This window comes from Calidris pugnax, unplaced genomic scaffold, assembly GCF_001431845.1.
Source record: "Calidris pugnax isolate Ruff unplaced genomic scaffold, ASM143184v1 scaffold111, whole genome shotgun sequence".
Lineage (NCBI taxonomy): Eukaryota > Metazoa > Chordata > Aves > Charadriiformes > Scolopacidae > Calidris > Calidris pugnax.
Window position 1 is genome coordinate 7,400,140 of NW_015090872.1, and position 20,032 is coordinate 7,420,171.

At 39.4% G+C, this 20,032-nt stretch overlaps 1 protein-coding gene across 1 annotated transcript in view; it reads left to right on the forward strand.

Annotated features, from left to right (window-relative positions):
* The first annotated feature begins 7,605 nt into the window (after nt 1-7,605).
* The window catches only part of LOC106890172 (IgGFc-binding protein-like), a 62,401-nt gene continuing 49,974 nt past the window's right edge, over nt 7,606-20,032 (forward strand). The window contains exons 1-10 of the mRNA XM_014945790.1: nt 7,606-7,734; nt 9,199-9,248; nt 9,338-9,487; nt 11,126-11,388; nt 12,004-12,085; nt 14,601-14,651; nt 14,993-15,237; nt 16,191-16,474; nt 17,080-17,357; nt 19,215-19,813. Of these exons, the coding sequence (XP_014801276.1) occupies nt 7,667-7,734; nt 9,199-9,248; nt 9,338-9,487; nt 11,126-11,388; nt 12,004-12,085; nt 14,601-14,651; nt 14,993-15,237; nt 16,191-16,474; nt 17,080-17,357; nt 19,215-19,813 (2,070 nt within the window). The 5' untranslated portion in view covers nt 7,606-7,666. The remainder of the gene's footprint in view (nt 7,735-9,198; nt 9,249-9,337; nt 9,488-11,125; nt 11,389-12,003; nt 12,086-14,600; nt 14,652-14,992; nt 15,238-16,190; nt 16,475-17,079; nt 17,358-19,214; nt 19,814-20,032) is intronic.

The following is a 20,032-nucleotide window of genomic DNA, read 5'->3' on the forward strand; positions in this document are numbered from 1 at the left end:
GGATATTTTTTGACTCGCAGATGGTGCTTTGCTTAAAAACAAACAAGGGAGAGAAGCATTCTTCTTCTTTGAAAACCTGAAAACATAACCTGATAGTGACCGGGAGACTCAGATCTCTTAGGACAGTGAAGGTGAAGCTGATATATGAGCTTTCTAATTATTAAGACATCAAAAGATTATTTCTGAAGCCTAACATGAATTTTTGACACAGTTTTAAATCCTGCTTATGGCACAGCTGCACTATGTGCTAGCCAGGTAAATCATATGTTCTCTCTTGTCTGGTTTGGTTATCAAAGAAAGGTCTGTCCGCTCTCTATTGTGTTATTCCAGGTTAGAGCACACTTCCAGGTGCTTCTGCATGTATTCCTGAATGTAGGTATGAAGAGAACCTCATTACATGATGGGTATATATTACTAATTGTATTTAAAGAAGTCTTCACAACGGAGATGGTCAAACACAGGAATCAGAGAGAGATCCAGACAGGTCATGGTATTTCCATCATAATTGGACAGGGCCCAGACCAACTTAATATAATATTGAAGTTACTTAGACTTTAAGCAGATTGTGAACCAGAAGACTTTCAGAGTTTCCTTCCTCCTTTAGTTATTGTATGGTTCTGAAATTAGTATGCATTGCCATGGGCTTGTCCAGCTGGGGAGTGTTGGCTGATATAATTCCAGATTAATCAAAGAATTGTATAAGTAAAACTATGGCAATTACACACGTGGGCATACTATCCCAAAATAAGGATAGAATATTCTGATATTATTGATCTGCTTTGGAAACTATAGTGTTATTGTTCAGTTTCCCTATGGACAAGAAAAGAGGGAAGAAGGAAGATTGTGTGTGGCAGATATATCTGTTCTCAATGAGGCGTCACTGCAGGGGTCTAGCAAAAGTGTTTCCCAGCTCTGCTTTTTTCAGTATGCAAAGCTTGCTTATTTCTGTAGAACCTTCTAGATTTCCAGGGTGATAGATGATTTTAGTATACCAGCAATATATTTTATCGTTATGAATCATGTTACTTGCCACTCCTCTCCTTACTGTTATCAGTATAACAAAAATCAGTGACGCTTAGCAAGAACTGGATGTCTAATAAATTGATGACTCGGCTGGAACAGCTTTGGCACCCCTGTTTCCAAGAAGTATTTGCTTCTTAGTTTTGGTGTTCATTTCCCAGATCACATCCTCCACTCAGGCTTTTTCTTCCAACAGCGAAAGGCTACATCGCCACCTTCTTCTAGCTACTAAACTCTAAAATAACATATCCAGAGGCTTTACTCTTGGGTCCATATCCAGCACATTTAAAGGTTGAAAGATCATTTCTTAATTTAAATCATAAAAGCAATTTATATGCATGTATTCTGTTTGGTAATCAACATTTCAATTCATAGCATCATGGTAGTTGATATTCTCATCTTTTGTCTATATATGTTTGATTATCCATGATTTTAAAATTTGGTGGCTTGGAAAGCTTGGAGGTCTGAAATATGTAAGGTTTGAATTTTGACCAGCAGAAGCCAAACCAAAGCATTTTAGCTTGATGAAATACAATTACGATTTCTAGAATGTCACACTTTGAGTGGACTTGATCTGATAGAAAATACTATCCAACTGCCTTTCATTTCTTGAAAAAGAAATCAGTCATACACTTAAAAAAAAAAATAAAATAATCTCCTGTGGTCTGCTGTATTTTCTAAACTTTGTTCCCACAAATTTTTTATGTATATATAAGTATGCAAACACACCCAGATGTCATCTAGTCTTAAATGCTTTGCTGATAGGGAACCCTACCTCCTGAGACATAAGCCTCATTTTCCTGCATAGCTCAAAACTCAAATACTCACTTATAAACACAGTTCACTCCAAAGCAAACAGCAGAATGCTGATCACTCACTCTGAACCTGTCAGGGACACAAGTGTTCTCCATTTCAGTTTAGTTCATTTGGGATGTAGAGCTTGTAAAGCAAAGTACAAATAGCAATGCATTTCACAAGCTTCATACTTTGTTAGGGTTCGGAGTGGGTTTAGTATATGATCAGGGGACAGACTGAGCAACAGGTTAATTTTCCTGTCTCTCTCTGCTTGTAAAAGAGGCAGAAGCTGCCAGACTGTGACTATTTTTAGCTAAACTCAGTCACCTTTCAGTGGGTTATACTGTAGACGGGGCAGGGAGGTATCTGTGATCTAGGTAATGGAGACCAGTACATAGCTTCAGTAGTCACAGGAAGCATAGAGTTTAGATCAGAAAAAGCCATATGAATAGATGTTGACAAGTTTCTTCATTTTTAAATTATTTAAAATTGTACATCTCTATATATTTATATAAAAAGGAAATTGTGCTAAGAGTTTTTGTGAAGCAACTGTGATAACACGGTTTAATAGCTTAATTGAAGGAGCCATTAGATAACCAGAGAGCTCTCTTGCTGTAAAAAGTGACCATAGCTTAGGACTATACCTTGAGAGGAAGCAGCCTTATCCAGGAGGTCACAGATGGGAGAAGTCACCCTTCCTGAAACGACCAGGAAGTGGTAAGAGGTTTGCAGGATTACTCAGGACATGAGGAATCAAGTTCAAAGGAAAAGAACTGCACCAATTAATTTGGCATCTGTAGAAAAAAAAATCAACCAGGCACACACAGCTGTTTAAAATTAGGTTCAAGTAGGTGAAAGGCTTGCAAATGTCAGAGTGCTGAGGACAGGAGGGACAATGCAGACTTCACCAGCATCGAAGGAGCATACAATGGTGAGCTGAAAATTCAAAAAACTTCAGCATTCATTAAGCCAAGCCTGAGACTTCTAATTTTAGACATATCTGCATCTGTAATACCAGTTTTGTTACAGAGAATGGGCCAGGAGTCTCCTTTATGCTAGAATGTACTAGGACCAGCACCACTAACTTTTACAGTAGAATATTAGAATTAAAACAGTACAAGAGCAGAATCAGAGACCTTTGCAGTAGTCTAAATTCTTTATCTCTGTAGGTACCTTTGTTTTACAAAAGCCATTGATGGAAACAGAGAGCACCGCTCTGCCTCTGAAGGAAGCTACTGTTAGAGAATGGTCTTTGCACATCACAGGTTTGTTGTGTATTTTAGATCCATCCCAATAAATATAAAATATATCAAGGTGCAGATATGAAATTGCTGCAGTGAGTCTAGCAAGCCGGAAGCAGTTGATTAGATTATGGCTGAATAAAAAAACCAACCCTACATAAAGAAAGCAGTTAAAGAGATAAATATCAGCAGTTTCCTCCTGCCAGAGATCTGCTCCCAAAATACGCATTCAAAGTTATCTTTTATATCTCTTTTATTATTAACAGACAGATTTGGGAAAATTTCTGGGCTTTTATGAACTGATTTACTAATCTCACAATTGCAAGTGTAGCACCCCAAAATTAAGAAGAAAATAGTTTTACTTATGATGGTCTTTTCTTTATTCAAATATCCATTAGAATGCCAGTGAAAACTCTTCATTGCATTAATTGGTAGGAATACTATGTACTTTACCTTGGTATGCTGGAAATGAAATACATTGCGAGTGTATTTCAATTCAAAGATAATAAAGACCTTAATAGTTACAGTTTTAGTAATATATTATCCATATAGTACATATTTGTAAACATCTAAAACTTATGAAAGTTACCTTGAAAATGTGTTTGTTTTGGGTCACAGCATGAGTACTATTTGCATGCAGGAATATTCTCCACAGGTACCTGAGAATACTGACCAAAAAGTTGCTTTTTTTTTTTTTACTCTTAGCCATGCACTGTTCAAAGCATAAGGAATAGAATTAAATGTTAATCTGGCACCTGCACCCTAATAAGAGTGCTACATTCTATTTTCAAAATCACTGCAGCTCTCAAACCAGGAAAAAGACAGCTTGATTTTAAACTCTAAGCTTCACTTAGAAAAACAACTTCAGCTTGTGCTCAACAGAACACAAATATATTTTACTCATCAATAAACTAGGTGTTTATTTTGTAGCAACAGAGAGGGTTTTGTGTACTTCCTCCTCAGCCTATCAAAGCGTGTTACTTAACAGAGCAAAAGGTGAGATTAGTTGCACTTCTGTATAATCTCAGTCTATCTGACTACAGGTTTATGTGTGATGAATGTTTGTTTCTTTGATAGCTCCTTAGTGAAGGTTTACCAGAGCAATGATTTTGGGGTAGCTCCAACAACAGTCCAGCACAGACAGACTCCTGAAGGAACCAAAGATCTGACAGTGCCTTCTCATACACAAGGTTAGTAAAGGCAGACTGAAGCCCAGAGAACACTGGGAGTTCCAGAAACAGTGAGAGAGGTAGTACATGCTGCAAAAACCAACTCAGTCATCTGTAAGAACTTTATTACCTGAACAGAAACAACAGAGGCATCCTTTTACTTGCACAAATTGTATTGATTTAAATAAAATTGATGCCAAAAACCAATGAAGTTAAATCTGTGCAAAGGCCAATGAGATACATTCATATTATTTTAAAATCAGATAAAGATGTTTAGGTTTTATGTGCAAATTTACTGAACCTGATGTATTCTTAATTAAGAGAATCTGCACGGAATTCTGCCATTTAAGAACAGCTATTTAATTAATCCAATTAAAATTTCTTCTAAACGTAGAATTAACACTTCTTCAAACAGAATAGACCCTGGGGTATACATGTGCTTCAAGTGCATCCCAACAAGACATCAGCATTTCGTATCAGCCAGTGACCTCTCTGCTTTGTGCTAGATGGCAGTGTAGCAGTCTCCCATAGTGTCTCTGTGAGGCTCAAATAGCCCCAAATTGATGGCTTAGGAGAAAGAGGTTTTGTATCATTTTCCCCATTCTTTAAGCTTGCCAAGCTCCCCAGCTTTCTACTGATTACAACACCACAGACTGTGTATTTACAACATGGGGCAGCGCAATTGGTGTTCATCAGAGAAACTTGGATTCAGGAAAATGAAGTAACCAGATTTACATAATTGAGGACAATTACATATGCTAGAGTAACTGTGCAGCAGAAGCTGTATTAGATGACGCTCACTAGAATGGATGATCTGGTTCTCTTACCATTTGATTTTTCTTGCTTGGGACAATTTTTTGGTGTTGTGTCTTCATTGTGCTGTCTCTTTGCGAGGGTATCATTCTGATTCTGTCTCCTGAGAAACATAACTCCATCCTGTAAAAATTAAAATTCTTTAAGAGCCCATTTCTGACTGCCAGTCAGAAATTAAGTTGTATGCAGTATTATCTTTGTCATTTTTGAGGATGTTGCATGTCACACTGTTCATTGATAAGCCTGACTATTAGCATCTTCTGCAGATTTCATGTGGGAAATCTGTTTGTCACCTAAAAGCAATTAGTTCCCATGAGTAGTCCCAGTGTGCCTTGACAACAAGCATCAGCTGAGGAGAATTTCTAATGCTAGCTGCAGATGGGGCGAAATCTAGTGTCTGGTTTCAAAAAGAAACGCAGCAGTAGAGGAAGACAAGGAAGAAATGCAGAGCACAAGGAAGCCAGTAACAGGGATTAACATTGCGGGTGTGCATCGCTTGCATTCTTGGCTTAAGGCAGAAGTAAAACATAACTTGTTTGTAAGATTGTCTGCAAATGCACTTCCTTGGAAAGAATTTCAGCTTCATTGTATTAGAAATGAAGAACTGCTGTTCTTCTTCCTCCTCAGGTTGCTTTGCAGTCCAGACCAGTGTTTTTATAAAATGGCAGTATCTCCCAGACACCTTTCAGAGATGGAGAAGAGAAATAGTAGGCCTGCAATGGATCAGTTTGACTGTCAGGAGCACAGGATACCGTCACATCCCACTGGAATCAAATGGCAAGTCGTTTCCTTGTCATCCTTCTCATATGTAAAAGGGGTTATTTCCCTTGCTGAAAAGCCCTAATCAGTACTCCAGTTCACGTTTCCCAGAGTACCTGAGCTGGCATTAAATGGGAGTGACAAATGACAGAAAAGGTCAGACAGCATGGGATGGGTGGAGACCGTACCATGTTCTATTGACAAGAGTGTTCATGGTGCTGCAGTGGCTCATATTTGCCATGGGTGAGGTTGGGTCAAAGACATCATCTGGATGGATGGATTTACCAGAAGGTTGCTTTCTTTCCAAGATGGAAAGAATCATCTTGTCAGAATCATACAGAGGGGCACATGCATACATGGAGGGCCCCTTGCTCCCGGTTGCAGTTCTAAGGACAGCTATTGCCCAGATGATCACTTGCTGGACCAGCATTTCAAGTAGCGCTGCTGAAAAGGCAGTGTGCTCAATGCAACTTTCATCTAGGGTCACTTGTATTCTACCTCTCACACTGAGGTCTCCTCAACTGCACTGGAAAAGTGTGGTCAACAGTTTTGTGCAGGGAATGAAACTCTTTTGTCTCTAAATCACAGAAATTCTTTTCCCTGTTTACTGATTGGCAAAACCACACATTTTCCTAGGAAACGATTTTCATTGGGAGGGATAATTACCAGTCAAGTGTACATCCACCCTCTGGTTTAGGAGGTGCTTGTGTGGGGCATGAGCCTGTGGCAGAATGCAGCTGCAGGCCCATTGTCAACGTACCAGTTAACATCTAACTTGAATATATTTGTGTTTTGATTAGCCCCCTTTGATCCTTCCGTATTTCTCTTGTTTCTGTACGTGGCCTCCTCCGTTCATTGTTTATGGCAAGTGAAAATATTTTGTGCTCAGCAGAGGGAAAGGGAGTTGAAGAAATTCTGGACTTAAATTATGAAGCCTTAATGACCTTAATCATTGGAATATAATCACAAAGGGAAAGTGATTGTAACTAAGAGGCCACTTTTCCAGAAAACCCCCCTCCCAGAGACATCCTGCTGTTAGACAAAAAAAAAAAAAGAGCCATGGTCTGGGGTTTCCAGCAATGTAAAGAAACACTGTACATTTTCTGATACTCCTATGGTTCTCATCACTCATGAAATGCAGCAGAAGTAGAGGCTGCCTTTGAGCGATTTCTTTGGAGATGCCACACAAGGAATGCTGCAAAAGAACAGAACAGCAAAGACCCAAGTGGCAGTGGGAAAGATCCATCTGCTTTTTCTGTGCCAGCAACCAATAGATATTCCGCTGCAGCCAGGAAAGGATCCTTTTATTTTTAAGCAGGTGCAATATGGTAACAATAATATTTCAGCAAGTTCCTGAATTGTGCCCATGACAACATGACTATTGTGCAAAAAATTGAGAGCTTGTTATCTGCTCTACTGAATGTTAGTTTCAGAAAGGGAGAAGATTCAGCCAATACGAGAAATCTCACTTATTCTAGCAGTGAAAACTGGGCAGGAGTTTTAAAATGAAGACTGTTGTCTTGCTATCAATGTGAGAAGAAATCCCTTTAAAATTGCAGACTTTCAAAATATACAACAGCAGCACTAAAAATTGCCCAAATCAATTTCTCCAGCAAACAACTAAGAGTGTCAAAGGAAGTGAGTGACACAGAATATGAGCTTTCAGTACATATGCATTTTTTCTCAAGACAGATAACCCAGGGAACGTAACCGATACATGGTTTGACAGATTTTTATAATCGCCTCCACCCTCTGGTCAATATATTCTTTGCTTCACTGTAGGCCGTCCTCATTTCCTCCTTGCTGAGTATAGCTGGTGGATTACTATGCAATCTGTATCACACAGAAGACGTAACTCTGTCTTCTAGCATGGGGACCCTCTGGCACTTACAATACACTTTAATTTTATTCTGTATTTCAGTGCTGAATACCACAGGGTAAGTAGCACCGTGCTGAATATAGCTTAATTCAGGAAGCCTAGCTGTTAATGATAAATACCCTTTCTTCATTTTTTAAATGTGGAATGTTTCTTCATTTTTTAAATGTGGAATGTTTCTTCATTTTTTAAATGTGGAATGTTGTACAATTGAACCATGTAATTTTTTTAAATGAAGAAATAATTTAATTTTGTTGTTGCCTAATTCTGCACTGGCTCCTGTCTGTGAGAGAAACGTGTAACACGTGGATTTCTAATGGCACATCTGAAAAGGAGAGACCTTGAAAAAATAACCACAGTAGTTATAAAATGCTTTTGGCTCTGAATATACCTACAGTAACCTTTGCCTTAGGATTTGCCTAATGTGTAACTGTTTAAAGACGGCACTGACAAAGACAAAAGACAAAGTGGCAACTTCTCACAGCTTTCCCTTTCTCATGAAAGAAGAAATACAACAAGTACAAGCAAAGGAAATTTTCTTACTTTATCTGTCTTCACATGTTCTCTTTCCTCCTTAGCCTCAGCTTGGCTGTTTTCCAGTTGCTTGCGGCATTTCATTGATGAATTGATTGTGTGATATTTCGTCTTAATCTCCCAAGTTTCTCTAAATGTCGGTACTTAGATTTTGAGGGGCAGTGGGGACATTCACTGTGATGCATTGACTTAAAACAGATTCTCTATACTGTGTCAAGTATAATAAGGATAATTAAGGAGAGGGCACCACAGAGGCTGGAACTGAACCCTGCCTTCTGAAACTGTGGACCATTGTCAGAGTAAGAACTATTATTGTAGCCTTGCAATCCTGGAAATCCTTTCCCTGTGCAAAACACCCAAAGAACAGAGCCATCTAGGCTGTGATCTGCGGTGAGGTTTTGGTCTTGTGTCTACTTGTTTCTGCAGGACTTTGTAGCACCACAGGAACTATGCTTTTGTAACTGTTTTTGTTCTGCAGCGTTTTCAGGGTAAATTAGAAGAACTGAATGAGATGACAGCTTTGTGTAATGAGAGATTTTCAGGACTTAAGGGAAATACATAGCCTTTCAACAAATAACAGTTATGGAGTACACATACACTTTGCTTTGCAACAATGGGGATGACAATGCCATGAGCAAGTTAGCAGAAAGTCTTTGCTTTTGTACTGGTATTGTCTGAGCTGAGCTGCATCCACCTACCCCTTCCATAGCTCTCTGTACCTAGGAGAGCTGGTATCCTTTCAGTTCAGTGGAATACAGAGCTGAGGATCCTTCCACACTACATGGAGTGAACATATCCCATGTCAGAGCTTTACCATGAAGGAGCAAGCACATACAGGAAGAGAAAGAGTCAGTCATGGATGAAAACCTCGATCTATTCAGTTATTCAGTGAAACACCCAAAGACATATCTTGAGGTCCTAACATTCTTTCTTAAACAGTTTTTGAGTCACTAATTCTAAAAGGGCTTCACTGTGTTGTTTTTTTTGGCAGGATCAAGCAAAGACCAACTGGTGGCTTGAGAACATGGGATCCTGAAACAGGTAACCGCATGTTGTTAGTGCTGTTACCATCCAACACAGATTTTGAACATATAAGCTCTTCTTCCTTACTTTAATATGTTGTATTTCAGCGTACCTCACCAGATGTGATTTTAACAACAACTCAAGACCATTTTGTGACTGGACCCAACCTTGCAATGTCAACCAGGGAGTGTGGATACGAACCAAACATGATACTCCAACTGATGGAACAGGTCCTGATGGAGACTATCCTGATGGAAGTAAGTGCTCTGTTGTGGCAATGTTGATTTTCTTTTGAGGACAGTTTGGCTACCTTTCTTCTTCTTTCTGTGAAAGGAAAAAGAGATTCATGAAAACCTTAGAAATGTGTCAGCTATGTTACGTGCTGATGCCTGTCTTTGACTTTTTACCATGTCAGTTATGAGTAAACAAAACTGGGCTGGCACATCATGGGTTGGAAATCTTTATCAGAGTGTGAAAGTAGATGAAAGCTATTATGTTATGCTTATGTCTCATAGAGAACGCAGTGACATGCAACAATCATTAGTCAAAAGAGGTCTTGTGGCCAAATTACACTGATACCAGCTAATGGCGATAAATTTAATGATTGCTGTACTGGCACTAGATAACATTCATGCTGACAAAGTGTTGCAAGATCAAGTCCGAAATTAAAGAATATCTTCAAGAAGCTTGTCCTCAGCTACATGTGATTAAAAAACTGAGGTCTAACATGGTCATATCATCAAACGAGTACTTAGTCTGCCTCCATCTCTCTGTTTGAACCACTATCCTTGCCATAGCAGATCCATTTATGGGGGATCATTCTGCAATCATACTGCTTTCTGTAATTATCTCGAGGCTGAAGGGTCAGCTACTGTCAGACTCAGTAAGCGGATTAGAAGAGTATTAGTTGGGATTTTTGCTAAATAATTTTCTGCACTTTTAGTATTTTGATAATAAAAATTAAAATTGCCTGTTGAAAGAAGAAATTAAATATTTTTAGTTTGGATTCACACAAATAATAGTGTTGTGCTTTTTGAATCGACACAGATCATATAACTTTAAATGTGACTTACATTTTCTTGCCAAGTAAAACATATGACTGAATGTTAGATGTTATGTATGGAGCCATTCTTTTTCATATAGAAATGGTCATTCATTTGCTTTTGGTTCCTTTCTGTAGTTAGATAGGAGAGAGTTGATTTTAACTGCAATGGGGAAATGTAATTTTGATCTTAGCCCATGGGAAGCAAAAACCTTCAGCCCTAGTAAAGAAAAATGTGATCTCATATTGAACCAATTCAGACTAAAGCATTTCTAATCTTAAAAGAAATACTGTGAGTTTCTGAATTTTGAAAACTCTCCTTCTTTTTCATGATGTCAAACTTAAATATTTTCATAGAAATGTCTGCATTGCTTTCTATTCCTTCCATTTTGAGACAAAACCAAATGCTGATGAATTGGAACTTTCCTTGTGCTAGGGATTTGCTCATCTTGAGACCAAAATCTTTAGAAAAAAAAATGTATCTCACAAGAGAAGGTGTATAGCAGATTGCATCATTTTCTTTTGAGGAAAGAGGAAACCAAACATGGATCAGTAGGGCACTGTGTCTGGGGGCGCTCACACTTGAAAGAGGCCTATATCTTCAGTTGTGAACCAAAATAACTGTTCCTGTGAGATGGGATATATTTTCTTTGCTTTCCAGTTCACAGTCTGGTTTGAATAATTATGTGGTGCTAACCATTGCAATGTGAATTCCAAACAGCCTCTACTTTGTATCTTTGCACTGCTAATGATGCTCTTGATATCTTCTAGAATTGGGTTGTACTTCAGTTTTAAATGACACCTAACAAGTTACAAAGATTCAACTATATTTTAATTTTTTTTCACTCTGCAGAAGGCTATTTCATCTACCAAGAAGCAAGTAATCTGATTCCATTCGACACCAACAGGCTTGAGAGCCCAGACACTGTGGTTTCTAAAAAAATATGCATAGACTTCTGGTACTATATGTTTGGGTCAGAAGACAGGAATGAGCTGAGAGTGCTTATTAAAGACAGCACAGGAGAGTCTATAGTGTGGAGTCGGAGGGGAAACCAGAGTTCCTTGTGGAAATATGGTGCCGTTAGTCATACTTTTCCAACACAAAGAAAGATAAAGGTAATATATTTTCAGAATAAGTTTCTTTGTACAATGCCAGCATTTGTTCTCCCCTTGAAGGCTGCAAAATGTTGTGCCTGTAAGCTAGAAAATATAACCAAGATTTGCTTGGTTTATATTTTTTAAATATAATGGCCTCATGCTCTGTGCCAATGAACTAAGAGAAGAAACAAACAGCCCCCTGAGTTTTACTGGGGCTGTTAGTTAGAGGATAAAATATATTTAGTTTTTCTTTTCCTTCTTTCCCTCTTTCATTTTATCATGAAGTAAATGACTTTAGGTGCTTTAATTAAAGGCAGGTTTGTCTGCTGTGAGTTAAGATTTGAACTTTGGGATGCTGCCTACATTTGACTCCTCTGTAGAATCCAGACAACTAATCTCATAAATCTTTCATCAGTCAGCAAAATAGAAGGCAATGTTTCTTGAAGTCCTTAGCTTATTACAGAATATATATTTTAGGCCTCTGGGGGAAGCTAGGAAAACTGTTATAACCTCAGCTGACTTGATGCCCTTAGAGACAGAACAGGAAAAATATTTTGAAAACATGCTAAGGGACATGGTGTCATAGTTTCTTAAACAACTCTGATGAAGTGATTGACTTTGCATCTTGCCTAGGTAATTTTTGAGGCTGTCCGAGGACTGACAGAGTATGGAGATACAGCACTGGACAATGTAAGAGTAAGGGATGGATCCTGTGGTAAGTCTGTATTTCTGTGTTTGCACCTCAGTACTCAGTGGATACTCCTTCTTCATCTCTGTTAAGCTGTTGACAATTACTCAATTCTGTATACAGTATAGAAACTCCTCATGACTTCAAATCACAAAAGAGAAATGGCAAAAAAATTACATCCTGCTTCATTTGAATGGTATCTGTTTTGTTGTAGTTTCTTTCTAAATCTTTCCTTACCACCTCAAATGTTCAGAACAAGATATCCCTTTCTCTGCAAATGTGAACATGTTCACAAGGTCCAGCAAACTTTAAGTCTGAAGTGCAGCTCTAAACCCAGACAAGGTTATGCACATTGGTCTTCAGTTCTAGATTAAATGTTCTAATCAGAATTTTACAGCAAATCTCAGTTCATATGACCTCAGCAAATACACAGTATTGCAATATGTCACAAAATAAATAACTGTGAGTCAATAAAGCTGAGTTGCACTACCACCTCTGATTATGAATTGGCAATTTGATCTTGATCCTTGACCCTGTGACTGGCACAAGCTATAGATGACTAGGGTCTGGAAGTGAATTACAGTTTTGCCCCATCTTAACTTAAAAGCATGTAATACTTACAAAATGTCAATTGAACAAGAAATTTGCTGAAAATGTTATAGAAATTGTTACTGGGTCTGAATAGGCCTCATTCTCTGTGAAATGCTACTCCTATAATGACAGTAAAATATTCCAAATTTATTCTAGCCAAGATGAAGATTTGCATTCAGGTCCACATCCTCAGAACATATAATTTTCTTTAAAATTCTGTGAAAAATACTTGGGGCCCTTTTAGAGGGTGGGGGCCCAGGGAAAGCCAGTTCTTCATTTTTCCAGGCATATTAGCACATTATTTATTCCCTAAATAGTGCACTAATATAACTCCAAGACACAAAAGAAAAGTGCTCCTCTCTCTCTTAAATTATATGGCTACAAATATGATGAAAGTTAAGTGAATTATTAGGCCTAGTAAAAGTTAAAGTCCTCTCAACCTTTTTGTTTCTAAAAGAATGTTTGATTGAATAGACATTTTAATCAAACTGATGAAAAACTAAATATATGTCCATTTGTCACATGAAAAATTAGCTTCCAAGTCAACTGTAGCAAGCAGTCTTTATGTTGTGATGTTTGACATTCATAATGTCATTCGCAGAACTTCTTCACCTGAGATCTCAAGGGACAATAATCTTCAGAAGAGGTTTTCTTCTGCTTTTTTAGTCTGCTTTACAACAAAGTTAGCTAAAAGCTTGTTGAGAAGTATCCATTATGAGACTACAGCCATTATCAGGATTTGCTGATAATTTTTTTCCAAAGTTGAAAGAGTGAAAAGGGCAATTCTGGGCTAGGTATGCAAAAACTGCATTTACAATGCAGTAGGGAGCTGGATGTGAAATGGGCAAATATGCCCATATCGTAGTATGTAGTTATTAGGCGTTATTCAAAAATCTCTAACTTGTTCTCCTATGACTTATTTTCTATACTACAACTTAATACCTATAAATAATGTTGTTAGCACTGTCAGTATTACAGAATGCCAACTGGATGGATTCACCTGGATGATTATATACCTGTAGTGCATCTATAAGTAGGTTGGAAAGCGCTGTTCTCCGTGAATCAGTTCATCACTTGGTTATCTCTTTGTACACTGACTGTTACTGCACAATCAGTGCATAGCACAGAGCTCTCAAGGGTGCAGTAGGAGAGCACCTGAATGAGGACAGTTGTTCTGTTTTCTGCAAAGGGGCAGGAGTGATTGCACATGTGCTCTGAAGGTTTTAGTCAGTCTGTTGTACTTCCAGAGATTCAGATCCATCACTCATTCGCATGTCCCTAGGTGAATGAACATGATATCAAGACAATACTCACCCTGGTGTTGCTAGTTCACACATACAAGTACACCAAGAGGACCACTTATTTTAGAATATATCTTTGTGATGGATATAGAATAGGTGGGAAAAATGCTAATATTTGTTTCCAAGCAGAAGCAGGCATGAGGGAAGGCTCCACAGCATGACTGTTGTGTCTGTCAGTAGAGCTTTTACAGCTGTCCCAGGCCTAAGAAATAAATCTCATTTTGAAGAAAAAAACAAAACTCTGTGATTAGAAACCACCAGTGCTCTGAGAGTTATTTGTTTCTGCTATATGGCATCTGCTGGTAGGCTACTCACTCCCAGACCCACCAACACTTGCAGAGAGTATGACCTTCATGCCCTAACATACACACCAGAGGGAGTCACATATCCAATTGTAAATACACTTCCAGCTCCAGAGAAGCACATCGGCACAAACTCAGCCACTGTCACCAAGTTAACAATCAGATGAGCTTTCCTAAGCACTCAAAAGACCCACACATCCTTGTTTTTTTAATACACTTGTTTCAATAAAAATCTTCTAACTTTATGTTGATGAAGAGAAAGTGGAAATTCATGTATGTTGGTGTGTATGTAGTGTTCAATGTATAACGTTATAACTCATTGTACTGCCTTGTCTTTGCTGTTAACAGAAGCTGGCCCTACCCCTACACCACCAGAACCTACACCGCCTCCAATGACAGGTAATTTTAGCCAATCACATCTGCTAGTCAATGGGATGTAGAAGGGCACCTAAATTTGTTACTAACAGTGCTACTTATTTGTTTCAGTTAATTTCTTTGAGTATCTCTCTATGGCATTGCCTTATACCATATAAATCTTCCTTTTCTGCTTTAGTTTCTCCATATGTAATCTGTAGAATCATAAAATCATATAATTGTCTAGGTTGAAGGGACATTTAAGATCATGGGGTCCCAAGAAAATGGGGATGATTGCATTTTCCCACTGCACAATGAAGGTATGAGGTGGCTTTTCTGCTTTGATCCATTTATTAATGAGAACATATTCCTTTTTCTGTCTCCAGAAGCAATCTGCAGTATATACGGGGATCCTCACTACTACACATTTGACAAGCAGCGTCATGACTTCATGGGCACGTGCACCTACACCCTTTCCAAGCTGTGCGAGAGCAACAGCTCGCTGCCGTACTTCAACGTGGAAGCGGCCAATGAGCACAGGGGAGGCAACACTCGCGTGTCCTATGTCCGATACGTGGATGTTGATGTATATGGCTACAGGATCAATCTGGGTAAAAATAGAATTGTTAAGGTAAGCCCACTATCTATCATCAGTAACTCATAGTGTGCATGAAAAAATGGTTATACAATGACTACAAATCTGCAGCATACATATAGTAATGTTTAGAGGGAAGTCAGGTATTTAGGAGCAGGAGTAGTGTAGAGTTCTTAAACATTGGCATTTCAGGACTGAAAACATAGACTAAATTTTTGTGCTGTATTGCTAAAACGAAGGATTGGAGCTGATGTTCAAGATGGGGTTGATGGACTAGCCTGCCTTTCTAGCGTGCCCCCCATACTCAAGCTTGGTCTGCATCAGGGAATAAAAAGGCCCTGCATTAACCAAGTCCATACTGGTGGCTATTTCCCCATCCTGTGTGGTAGCTTGTAAAGCTGAATGGATATTCTTAATTTCTAGTTATTCCACACCACTGCTAACTTCACTTAACATGGCATTTACCATAAAGCAGAGCCAGATAAGAGGGTCCTAGAGCAACAATCTGTTGACTCTCCTCACACTGATTGTGTCACTTGGCCAGCTATTGTATTTTAAGGCTTCTTTATGGCTCCCCTCCATAAAGGGCCAAAGCAGCAGACATGTTTGATTCAAAGCTCCGATATATGAATAGATCACCTTACTTTATCACCACCCTTCTTATAAGAAAATAGTGCAACGATTGATTTGACAGGAGATAAAGTTTTGAATGTACATGAGACCTTTCCCATCTGACCTTAGAAACATAATAAGCTCATATATAACAGCTTCTCTTTTGTACCTTTCCTCTGTATTTACCGTTTTTATTACATATAAGTTTCTAAGTAAACCAAGATTTCTTACATATGTAATAAGAACAACTATTCAAAGTAGATGATAAAGTCACTGCAAGGCCTATGTTCAGTTATAGGGATGTGATCTAAGAGAGTCGCCATTAAAAATACTTCTTTTGAAGTGGTTATAATGCTTGTCCTTCTCTGTGCCTGCAGGTTGATGGAGTCAGCCAGGTGCTGCCTCTGACATTGGCACAGGGTGTCAGTATTTCCTTCAGTGGGCAGTACGTTGTGGTGACTACTGACTTTGGGCTGAATGTCAAGTTTGATGGAAATCACAGAGCAGAAATCACTCTTCCCAATACCTATATGTCTAAAGTCTGTGGAATATGTGGAAATTATAATGGGCACAAAGAAGATGACTTTCTTAACCCAAGTGGAGGGATGGAAGCAAACTCGTCCAGCCTTGGCAACAGTTGGCAGGTTTACAATGACTCCAGGTAGGACTCCAGCCAGGATGTTAAGACCTTAGCTGTTGGTTATGCAATGACCAGTGTTTTAAATAACTGTTTTATGTGAGCCAAAAATGTCAGGCACTTGGGATAAAATATAGTCTTGTCAGTGTGCTTAGTTTATCTATCTGGATAAAGTTTCACAGCAAATTTAACTGTGCTTAAAAGGAGGACATTTGAATAAAACAATGCTAATACTTGAAGTTCCTGTTTAAACTCTTCTGAGATACTTTACCATTCATTATATAATTTCACAATATATTAGCTAATTATAGTAGAGGTTTAACTTTGAATAATTTTACTTTCTATGTGTGCTTCCTAGGTATCTTCCATGTAGAAAGGCTGACTTAAAAGAAAGGCAAAATTCATATTTAGGTTTCTTCCAGGCCTCTCAAAGGTCATAAGAGTGAGATCATATTAAAATCTGATGTTCTATCCTAAGTATTTGAAATGTAGAGCTTTAAAATATGTCATGCTTAGCCTGCAGAGAGCCCTGTAGTTTTGGTAGATGTGACTTGAAAAGCATCTTAGGTGCTAGTGCATCCCAAGTACTTCGGTGAATTTTTCCACATCTTTTTTTTTTTCCACACTAGGTGCTCGCCAGATGATGGCCACACCCCAAATTGCACTGCAGATGAAAAACATATGATCCAAAGCAATGAATACTGTGGTCTGATCACAGATCCTGATGGTCCATTCCAGAATTGTCACTCAGTAGTTGATCCACAAAGTTATTCTGAAGCCTGCCAGTATGATCTCTGTGAACTTCATCTGGACAATGCAGCCCTCTGTGAAAACATGCAGGCTTATGCAGACGTGTGCCAAGCTGCAGGAGTCCAACTGACACCATGGAGAAATGCAACCTTCTGCCGTATGTATCAAAGATTACTGGAAATTATCACTTGTCAGGAGGGTATAATTAGGACCTCTTGAAGACAGAGCCTTACAAGACACTTTAATTCATATAGCATTGTGAATCTTGACTGATCAGGCTAAAAATTTCAGGGTTACATATAAGACTTCAGTTTGATTCCTTTGGGGAGGATTCTAGTGAAAATAGTTAACTGCTTCTGATGAAAGCAGAAAATACTGTCTAGCCCATCTTAAAATAGAATTGGAGGATTTTCCTTTGAATTCCTCTAGTGTCTCTATATTTTTCTTCAGGGGTATTAAGTGTGTCAGGGACATTTGACTTGGAGAGTATTTTGCCTTCTGAAGAAGCCATGCCTAAACTTAAGTATCTTTGAGAAAAACAAAATATCTTATTTTGCACATGCTTTGTGGTCATGTAAGAGTTTTACCCACCTTTCTTGATAAGAGTCTGAGCTGCCTTCTCCAGCCCCAACCTCTCTACCCTGTGTCGTGGCCAGGCACCCAGATAACAGAATAGAAGCTATCTCCTCCTGCAGCAACCTCAGCAACAACAGATCAGGGATGATACCTTACAGGAACATTGAAGGGACATGAGCCAGAGTAGATGAAAAGCAGAGCTGTAGATGGGAGAAGGAGAGTATTGGAAACACTATCAGTGGCGCAAACTCCTGAACGTATAAGAGAAGAGGGAGTGCAAGCCATTCATATCTATGGATGTAGAGGAAAGCATCAGTGTCCCAGAAAGGTGGAGTGATTCATGGTTTCAGATGGGAGAGGAGGCAATGCAGGTAGACAGCCTGGAATTAAAGGCCAGGACTTAAGAAGGAAGCCTGTGCAATGGAGATTGTAACCACACTAATTCTGCTGCTGAAGAGGTTTAGGAGACTAAAGAAAGAAGACTTGTCTGTAAACACTGAAATGACTGAAGCCTGATTTCTTTCTGACTTTTGTTTCACATTTGACCACAGTCTCTGGCTGGAGCATTTCCTCTGCTGGCTACATTACTGAGGTTTTCTCTCCCATAGATTCTGTCGATTCTGAGCAGGAGTGAGCCCTCTCTATAGCTGTTCTTTCTGTTGAAGAAGCCTGCAGGATCTCTCTTCTTTGCCTTGTGCCTATTTCATTTAATGGACCTGAATATGTTTTTGTCCTCTACCTCTACTGGGTGATATTTTCTAAGTGGGAGGATGAGCAGAGAAATGTATGACGTAATTGTGTGATCTCTGTCTCCTTATGAAAGCAGGCTAAAAATACAGTGAGAAGATATGTCATTAAAAACTGAATGACATCACATAAACATATAGAACCTCAAAAAAAATTGTTCAGGAAACTTCATTTCTGGCATTTTCTCAAATGAAAATGTTACTGTTTAAAATGTATAATTAGCTTGGGTATCTACATGTTGTGTACGCAACAAGATGGAAAAGAGAATAGAGCACTTGTACATCCTGATTATTTAACAAACATTAGAGACCATAGTGGAGTGGAAAAAAAATTAATTAAGAAGCTACAATATTATTAGAATTAAATACCAGGTCTATACCTTAAATATGGCACATGTCTAGAACAAATAACTAACATAACATCAAGAACTCAGCCCAATACAAGATCTCAAAGCAATACTCTTCAGGAATAAGAGGTCTCCCAGGAAACTCTCCATAAGGGCAACTTTAAATAGCTCAAAAAGCAAAAGAAGCTAAAGGGTAGTAACACAGCAAAAGCATACATCAAACTGCCTCAGAACACCAAGATGTCTCCAAATACTTCAAAACGAAGCAGAATATGATATTAAGCAAAACCCAGTACTTCAGTAGTTTAAAAAGATTAATAAGGAGGTTTATCTTTTATTACGCAGCACTAGCATGCTCTGCCAACAGTCATTATGAGCCCTGTGCTGCAGCCTGCCCTGCCACCTGTGTCAACCCAGTAGCACCTTACAACTGCAGCCTGCCATGTGTGGAAGGATGTGTGTGCGACAGCGGGTACCTGCTCTACAACGACCGCTGCGTGCCCAGCCAGAAGTGTGGATGTTGGCACAACGGGCAGCACTACCCCGTGGGCTCGGAGTTCTGGACGGACAATACCTGCTCCTCAAAGTGCACGTGTCCCGCCCGGGGAAGCAAAGTCCAGTGCTCCAGTGCCTCATGCCCTGAGGGCCAGTACTGTGGGGTGCAGGATGGGAAGCCTGAGTGCCTTGAAGAGTCCTACGGCATCTGCCACGTCCACGGAGACCCTCACTACATCACCTTTGACAAGGTGACACACAACTTCATGGGCAACTGCACCTACACGCTGGCCAAAGTGTGCTCCAACACCACCGCCCTGCCCTACTTCAATGTTGAGGCCAAGAACGAGCATCGTGGGAACACCAGAGTGTCCTATGTGCGTGAAGTCGTGGTTGAGGTGTACGGAGTGCGCATTGCCATTGCCAAAAAGGAGAGGAGCCAAGTGCTGGTAAGCAGTGAGGCTGGCACGAGCCTGGTGTCCTTAGAAGGCAGGGCTTGGCATGTACCAAACATCACCACAGTTCCCAGGCCCAGCTGGCGTCCCTGAAGCCACTGGGTTCCTTTGTTTCACTTTTCTGGGTAGGGGTGGGTCTAGAGGACGGACAGGCAAAGATGGAATGTGGCCTGTGTTGCACAGAGGCCCCTGAGAGTGCAGAGCAGAGACACG